The sequence below is a fragment of the Bicyclus anynana genome, chromosome Z (assembly GCF_947172395.1).
Source record: "Bicyclus anynana chromosome Z, ilBicAnyn1.1, whole genome shotgun sequence".
NCBI lineage: Eukaryota > Metazoa > Arthropoda > Insecta > Lepidoptera > Nymphalidae > Bicyclus > Bicyclus anynana.
Genome location: NC_069110.1, coordinates 15,484,699 through 15,493,796, shown reverse-complemented (window position 1 = coordinate 15,493,796; position 9,098 = coordinate 15,484,699). Strand labels below are relative to the sequence as shown.

Sequence of the window (9,098 nt, the reverse complement as noted above, 5' to 3'; positions counted from 1 at the left end):
TCAAAAGAATGTATGAGTAAGATTTTTGTTATATCTAAGATTAAAAATACAATGAAACTCATTTCATAACACAGTTCATATAATTCACTTAGGATTTGCCTAGAAATATTTACAAATGAAATATAACTTAATCTTATATATTAGAAGTTGTTGATCGTTATGTATGCCAATCAAGTTCCCTACTTGATTGGCATACATAACGATCAACAACTTTAATCAACCCTTTACACGCCGGAACCTATTACAACAATGAAACATACTTTTTATAGAAACGGTTCCTATAAACGCGTTAGATCGTTGCTTTTGTACTTTATCAGAGGGAACTTCTAGACAGGCAAGTCCATAGCTGTGGTTATCAAAATGTAGTAATGATATACTCTTTGGTTTGGTCACAGACATTTGTCGTCTGTGCCCTGTGGTGACAGATATTTTACTCTTTGGTTTGGCTCATAGACCATAGAGTCCATAGATAGTATCTATTAATCTGTGTCATAGACTAAAATCTGTGGTAGCGTGTGCTGTGCTACTCTTTTTGAATTAAAAGAATTTAAGCTAAATTAGAAATAAATATTTAATTAATTAGTGTATCAGTCTTTCAAAATGTCTTGGTTATTTGGGTATAGTCGACCTCAACAACCTCCACCGGAGGATCCCGTTGCGGACGGGGGTGGTGCTTCGGCTCCACCTGTTAACCTTACCAAAGCTGAAAAGAAAGCCATGGAAGCTTACAGGTTTGACTCTAGTGCTTTGGAAAGAGCTGCACAAGCTGCCCGAGAGTTAGAAAGATCCAGTAAGTCATATACTTTATGTCATACCTTTACTTCTAAAGTATTGCATAATGCGGTCTTGTAACCTATCATTGCGATTTTACGTATATTTGGTATACTATTGTTGCATCTTGTATGTAACTGGCTGTTCCCGTGGTTTCCGACACTGTATATGACCTCTGTCTTTAATCTGGAGGGCTTAGGTTTCGGACTTCTAAAGAAAAAAATAAATATCATGTGTCTCAAATGCTGAAAGAAACCTGCATACCTGACAATTTTCTTAATTCTCGAAGTGTGTGAATTCTGCCAATCCGTATTGGACAAGTATAATGGACTAGTACAATAACATCATCATAAGAGGACATTCGCCGTGAACCCCCTACAACTTCATCAGCTTGGAATCCCTCCCATTTACAGAAGATATGCTGTAGAGGACTTGTTTATGAATTTTAAAGAGGAACAGTTCTATCACACATGATTTTGGTGCAAATTTGACTGTTAATACAGCACACATAAAATAAGCTCTCTAAAGGAATCTTTTATTCTCGTTTTATCCCATGTTTCATTGATGTTTCTATTTGTTGTAGTATAATGTTATGTAGCCTATTGCATTAATTGATACAAAAATAATAATTTTCCAATTAGAACCAGTAGTTTTTGTAAGCACATTCAACTGAACAGACAAATTCATCAGTTTCATATTAATAGTTTGTAATTTAAAAAGTGGTTTCCTTATCCAGGACATGCCAAAGATGCTTTGGAGCTCAGTAAGCTGCAAGAGGGTACTCGTCAACAAGAACAACTGGCCAAAATCAAAGAATATGAAGCAGCCATTGAACACGCTAAAGTAGATCAGAAAAAAGTTGATTATGAAGAGAGACGTAAAACACTGCAGGTAATTCTGTTTTTAAGCCTCATTGCCATAGGGGTAGGCAGTGACCACTTGTTATGACCCTTGCATATCTCCCTTACTTCTTCCATTCTCATCATTCCTGTCATTCAAGTTCGCAATTTTATAATACCAGTACTAATATCATCTTCTTCTCTTCTCCTTCCTTTCTGCATTTGGCCACTAAGGGGTTGGCCGTTGTACATCGGTCCATTTGATGCTAGTCCCCACTGAAGTCACTCCAGCCAATCGAGCTTGCTCCAAAATCTTAGCAGGGCAGATCGCCAAATGCCTCATGGAGTGTTGCTGGGTATCCAATGTGAGCTGCGCGTTGTACGGACAATACTATGTCAAGTCCTAGTCTTAACTGAGAATGTTCTCAATTGATTTCTATTATTATTTACTAATGCCCACCTCTTGATAGGGTTAAATAATAATCAATTCAATTCAATTCAATTCTTCTTTATGGCTTTCATTTGTGCTGAATAATAATCATCTGTTTACTAAAGAATTTTTTTACAAAATTTCATTCCTTTACCCTATTTGTTAAATTTCAAGAATTCCATCTTAGTGCTAATTGTGCATTGATATATTAAAAGAAACTTTTATCATAAATATAAACATATTTAAATACAGTGATAACTTCAAGTAATGTCACTTGTTTTAACGACAAACTCCCTAAAGCGTTGACATCACATGACTTTGATTGGTGTAGCTTGTCTTCCATACAACAATACTCTATATAACATTACACCCATGCTCAATAATGACAATTAAGTAATAAAAAGTATCTTTTAAGTTGCCAAATTGGTAAAAATCGTGCAGTTATGTGCATTCTCTTGTTGCTTTATTGTCCTAGCCTATAATATACTTGACAGTCAGCATCATGTAATGATGATTGCAAAAACGAAAATATAATGAAAAACTGTTTTGTGACTGATTGTTTGAATGGGATGTACACTGAGATACATAATTTTTTTAACATAAAATGAGGCAGACTTCAAAGACGTATTTCAGTTATTTTTACACAAAATTACTGAATCGATTTTCATGAAAATAAAATGGGACCAATTTAGAAGTATACTCTTTTAAACAAAAAATATTTTTCAAAATTGGTTAATATATGACAAAGTTATGAGTTAACAAACATTATTTAAAAAATAACATATGGGTTGAATTTAGAATTTAGAGTTCTTTTAATTACAAATTGGGATTGTGTGTGTAGACTGTTGTTGTCCATGACTGTGATGTCGAAGTCATGGACTGGAATATGTTATCATATTCTTAGTTGCTCACAAACTTTCAACTAGTAAACATGGCTAGTAAAAGAAAATCACTGTATTGCCAAAAATGTTTTAGCCATACATTTTTTTTCTTACCATTTAAAAACTATTCTCTATAACACCATAAAAAGTACAGTCCCTTTAGTGTCATTAAATAGAGTTTACTCTATATATGATGTAGTAATTTTGACTAAGATTGCCGAAGGGTTGCAATTCAAACAATGAGTGATATGAATAAGTATTTGCTACATTTACCTCTTAATAACATAGTAATTATATCTCAATCTGTTATATTTCTATAGGAAGAAACAAAACAGCATCAAATAAGAGCCCAGTATCAAGATCAATTAGCAAAGACTCGCTATGAAGAACAATTAGTTCAGCATCAGAAATCTCAAGAGGAAATATTGAGAAAGTATGTATTTATTATTATATATTTTGGTGTTTACATTATTATATAATATTTGGTATTCATATTTATTATATACACAGAATTACTCTTCTGCTGTGTCTTCACAAATCCCTGCTCCAACTTGGAATTTCTGTGAAAATAATAACTTGTATATTTCTGAATTCATAGCTTGATCTAGGCCTTGTACATGAACCTCATGAATTGAGTTTGTAGAGTAATTCAAAATCAGGGGAATATTGTAAATTTAGACATGCAATAATAGAATAAAATTACTTATTATGCATGTGTGTCATTTAAACAGTAGTGTGTGTAATCTTTAGAATGGTAGTAGTGTTATATTTATTTTAACTAATGTAAAAGTATTTATATAGCATTTAATATAAAAAATGCATATTTTATTACACACTTTAACTAAGCCAAATTTCATACTACACTGTTCATGCAATTTTTGTAAAAAGTGGTGTAAAGTTTTTGCTTCACATATTTTTTTCTTTTTTATTTCTGTTGTAAAGTACCAATTTGGTACTTCATAAAATTACGATCTAGCCTAGTTATGTGACTAATTAGTAATTTATCTTTAACCTAAACTAATAATAAGATAATGTCCAAAAACTTTATCTTGGTCTTTCACTGACTATTACGTCTTTAATATTGATTTTTTAAGACTGAAATATTAATATTGATTTTGTATTACAGGCAAGAAGAGAGCGTAGCTAAACAGGAAGCCCTCCGTCGTGCTACTATTGAACATGAAATGGAAATGCGTGAGAAAAACAAGCTAAAAGCAATAGAAGCTGAGGCCAGAGCTCGCGCTAAGGCGGACCGAGAGAACCGTGATATTACACTGGAACAAATAAAGTTGAAAGCTGCTGAAAACAGGACAACTATACTAGAGAGCATACAGTAAGTATTCCATACTCTTGGCATGTCTATCATCGTTGTCAACCCATATGAGACCTCTGCCTCCAATTCCAAAGGGTGTAGGTTCGAATCCGTTTCAGGGCATGCACCTCTAACTGTTCAGTTATGTGCAATTAAACAAATTAAATATCACATGTCTCAAACGGTGACAGAAAAACATGGTGAGAAAACTGGCATTCCAGAGAATTTTCCTAATTTTCTGTGTGTGTGAAGTCTGCCAATCTGCATTGGGCCAGCGTGGTAGACTATTGGCCTAACCCCTCTCATTCAGGTAAACTAAAAAAAATAAACCTTGGCTGATTTTTGTGTCTTCTAGAACTGAGGCGCTTTTGGAACCCTCGTAACTTTAATTTAAAGTTTTCAAATTAAATTACCACCATTAAATCATGACATAACTTGACTTTTTAAAAGTGCTTGTAAATTAAGATTAAATGAAATAAATAAAATCTGAATTTGAATTAACTTTTCATGTCTTTTTCAGAACAGCTGGTAATGTGATAGGCGCAGGGTTAAATGCACTTGTAACTGACTGGGATAAGACATTGACAGCTGTAGGTGGATTGTCTCTGCTTGCTCTTGGTGTCTATACAGCCAAAGGGGCAACTTCTGTGACTGCTCGTTTCATTGAAGCAAGGATAGGTAAGAAGAAGAAATAGTTTATTGCACACAAAAATACAGTTATAAATAAAAACATTAAAATTGACAATTTAAAATTAGCATGCAAAGTCGGCCTTATTGCTAATAATATCTTGGGTAAGGTTTGAACAGAGGCGCTGTATCAGCCATATCAAAGATACAGGCTCCCTGAGCTAAAGGGGCTCTTTTCGTGTGAAAACAAAAATTAGTAAAATGTAGGTAATCCTCAATCTCTTTTATTCCGTGGTTAAGCGTGCGCCCAAAATTTGGAAACATCCTACATAGGTTAAGTCGCTGTCAGTTTATTTTAAGCCAGCATTTTTGTTTCTTTTGTGACATCATAACCCTCCATTTAGGCCCCCCAACTTTACTACAGCCTTTCTTGATAAATACTGTATACCAACAATAAATTAGAAATGATGGTAGAAATGCATGTCATTTCATAACTTATTTACTTTAAATTATGTATTGTTTGTTTATAAAATGTTATATAAAATAACCATATCTAATTGTTCTAAGCTTATTAATCAAAGTTATTTTTTTTATTTTAAGAACAAGTTCATTATAATTATTATTAGGTGTGAAATGACTAGTGATTTATGCCCTCATTTTCAATTTGTTTGTTGGTAAACAGTACTCATCAAGAAAGGCTGTGGTATAGTTTTGATACACTCCACGCCACTGGGTTTGAAAAAAAATTTCCCATTATTTAATGTTAAACAAAAAGGCATTATTTGTTACTCTTGATGCAGTACAGTGTCGGATTTTAATTTACAGTTGGTTTTTTTTTTAGGGAAGCCTGCTTTAGTAAATGAGACATCAAGATTCTCCTTGCTAGAGGCACTAAAGCACCCAATACTAACCGTATCAAAAGCTATACAGAATTTTAGAAAACCTTCGGATGCCCTAGCTGGTGTTGTGTTGGCACCAAATTTGGAAAAGCGATTGAGAGATATAGCAATAGCGACAAAGAATACTAAGACAAATAGGGGGTTCTATCGGAACTTGCTAATGTATGGACCACCTGGTACTGGAAAAACATTGTTCTCCAAGGTTGGTAAAAAAAAGTAATTTTAATAAATTATATATAAATCCCATTATTCTTAAAATAAGATAGCTGACACAATAACATTTTGTTCATATAACATCTCTCATACTGGCAATCTGTATAATTAAGCTTTTATTCTATACTTTACATCGATATCCTTTTAAAAAGTGGATGCACAATCAGCGACCAAAAAACGTCCCCACTCAATGAATGCCAAACACAACTTCTTGGCATTCAATTCAAGTAGTCGCATTTGCAAATTCAACCTTAAAATCAAAACCTTAAGGTTGAATTTGCTCAGAATCTGGGATATTTGATTTATTAAATATTGGACTATTTAAAGGCCACCAACTTTACCATTTACCAATAATTATAAAACTGTCAAAGCAAAATTGACTAGTTTTTAAGTGAAATTTTCTGTTTGATTGTGCGTTTTTTTATTATAAGAGGTCAATGAATGAGCCTGTGACGCTCAAAAGTAATGTTGCTATCTATTGGTAAAAAAATCTCAACATCACTTCAGTAGATCCAGTGATTACCCACAACAACCTCATAAACCTTACCTATTTGTAATCTATACTTCTATACTAATATTATAAAGAGGTAAAGTTTGTAAGTTTGTAAGTTTGTCACATTTTTTAAATGGGGTAATCTTCGGAACTACTGGTCCGATTTTAAAAATTCTTTCACCAGTAGAATGCTACATTATCAGGGAGTGCTATAGGCTATATTTTATATAGGTATCATATATATTAGCCGAGTTATCACAGTTTTTGTCGTACAGGTCGGACCGAAAATCCTCTTAAACAGACTTATTCACATGCGCTGCCTTAACTATTGTGTAAAATTGAAATTAATGTATGGAAACTTTATGTATCTTTAAAAGTTCTACTAAAAAGTCCGCGACACCATATATCTATCTTCTATATATTAGCAGATATAGTACCTTTTGTGTTTTAAAAATTATTAATTTTATATACTTAGGTTTACGTCATTATTTATACAACTAAACTTTAATCCTTATTAAAATAAATTATTTAATAATCACAAGGATATTATGGAGATAAGATTTGCCCTTTACAGTATGTTAATTACTTAAATAGTTTCGGAGATAATACAAAATATCTAAAAGACGCAGAAATTCCGCTATATGACGCCCGGCGCTTTCATTTACGTAGTTCCCGTTTCCGTGTGAATATGGGGATCAAACATAGCCTATGACACTCGCAAATAACGTAGCTTTCTATTGGTAAAACAATTTTCCAAATCGCTCCAGTAGATCCAGAGATTACCTCCTACAACCACACGAACTTTACCTCTTTATATTATTAGCATAGAAGTCTCTATTTCTCTTGGTCATACCACCACTCTCGAAGGACTGGACCGATTTTGCTAAGGGTAGGAGTCAGATAGAGAAGTTACAGGGTAGGGTAGGGTACGGGTAGGGAAGCGTAGGGGTAGTGTAGGGGTAGGGTAGGTTTAGGGCCGGGTTTAGGGTAGTGGTAGGGTAGGGGTAGAGGTAGGGTAGTGGTAGGGTAGAGGTACGGGTAGGATAGGGAAGTGGTAGGGTAGGGGTAGGATAGGTGTGAGATTGGGGTACGGGTGGGATAGGGGTAAGAAAGGGATAGGGTACGGGGAGGGTAGGGGTAGGATGGGGGTAGGGGTAGGAAGGGGGTAGGGTGTAGGTAAGGTAGGGGTAGGGTAGGGGTAGGTTTGGGGTAGGGTAGGGGTAGGGTGGACGTAGGGGTAAGGTAGGGTAGGGTAGGGGTAGGGTAGATGTAGGGGTTGGGTAGGGTAGGGTTGGGGTAGTGGTAGGTTAGGGGTAGGGTAGGGTAGGGGCAGTAGTAAAGTTGACATCGAAATTTACGCGGACGAAGTCGCGGGCGTCCGCTAGTATTAGTATATTTTATCATTTACTATCATTGTTACAGAAATTAGCGAAACATTCTGGCATGGAGTACGCGATAATGACCGGCGGTGATGTTGCCCCTATGGGCAAACACGCGGTCGCGGCGATACACAATATGTTCGACTGGGCCAATACTAGCAGGAAAGGTAAATAGGCTAGTTGACACTTTTTTAAATAGTCTTAAATTGTTCATTATCGTTCTACTAGGTTAAAAAAATTATCATATTTTTTCGAGACCTGATTACATGAACATTTTAATTTTTAAATAGTTTTTGACAATACGAGCCAAAACGTTGTCGACTATAAATGGTCTATATTTTATCTGTTTCATGACGTCACTTTAACAAATCCTATACTTTTGTATAGGAGCGGAGCGTTTGACAAAAAAAAATTCTCATTAATTTTAGTTTGAAAAATACGTGATATTTAAATTAGGTTTTAAAAGAAATCCTTAACGTTTATTAATTGATATCGATATATTTTGGACCCTTATTCTATGTACTACACATAAAATTACACCTCCTCTTTTAAGGGGTTGGGGGCGTATTTAAAAAAAAAAAAAAAAAAAGATGCACGGTTTTTTTAGTCACAAATTGTCTGCATACCAATTTTTAGCTATTTACCTTGAAAATTGAAAAAACTTCCACCCCATATTTTAGGGAAGTGGGGGTTAGAAAGAGACAAAAAGTAGCCTATGTCACTTTCCATACTTTCAACTATCTCCAATTAAAAAATCACGTCAATTCGTCACTCCGTTTTGCTGTGAAAGACTGACAAACAAACAGACACACACACTTTTACCTTTATAATATTAAGTACGGATGATTACGATTATTGAATCAATGTTATACAATAATTTTTCTACATCCTCTTGTAGGTGTACTACTGTTTATTGATGAAGCCGATGCATTTTTGCACAAGCGATCATCGACACATATAAGCGAAGACCTCCGCGCCGCGCTAAACGCCTTCCTTTACCGCACGTCGGACCAAAGTAGTCGCATCATGTTGGTTTTGGCTTCAAACACGCCGCAACAGTTTGATTCAGCTATTAACGATCGTTTGGACAAGATGATCGAGTTTGGACTCCCGGGCTTTGAAGAGAGGGAGCGTTTGATCAGACTGTACTTCGATAAATTCGTTCTACAACCTGCTTCAGAGGGTAAAAGGTGAGCTACAGCATCATCTTCATAATCATCATCATCATCATCATTTTCATCATCATATCAGCTG

General features: G+C 34.9%; 1 protein-coding gene across 1 annotated transcript in view; it reads left to right on the top strand.

Annotated features, from left to right (window-relative positions):
* Positions 1-483: 483 nt before the first annotated feature.
* LOC112051811 (ATPase family AAA domain-containing protein 3A homolog) overlaps positions 484-9,098 on the top strand; it is a 12,897-nt gene continuing 4,282 nt past the window's right edge. Inside the window, exons 1-8 of the mRNA XM_024090607.2 lie at positions 484-790; positions 1,508-1,662; positions 3,242-3,354; positions 4,048-4,254; positions 4,754-4,911; positions 5,702-5,961; positions 7,888-8,011; positions 8,743-9,034. Of these exons, the coding sequence (XP_023946375.1) occupies positions 601-790; positions 1,508-1,662; positions 3,242-3,354; positions 4,048-4,254; positions 4,754-4,911; positions 5,702-5,961; positions 7,888-8,011; positions 8,743-9,034 (1,499 nt within the window). The 5' untranslated portion in view covers positions 484-600. The remainder of the gene's footprint in view (positions 791-1,507; positions 1,663-3,241; positions 3,355-4,047; positions 4,255-4,753; positions 4,912-5,701; positions 5,962-7,887; positions 8,012-8,742; positions 9,035-9,098) is intronic.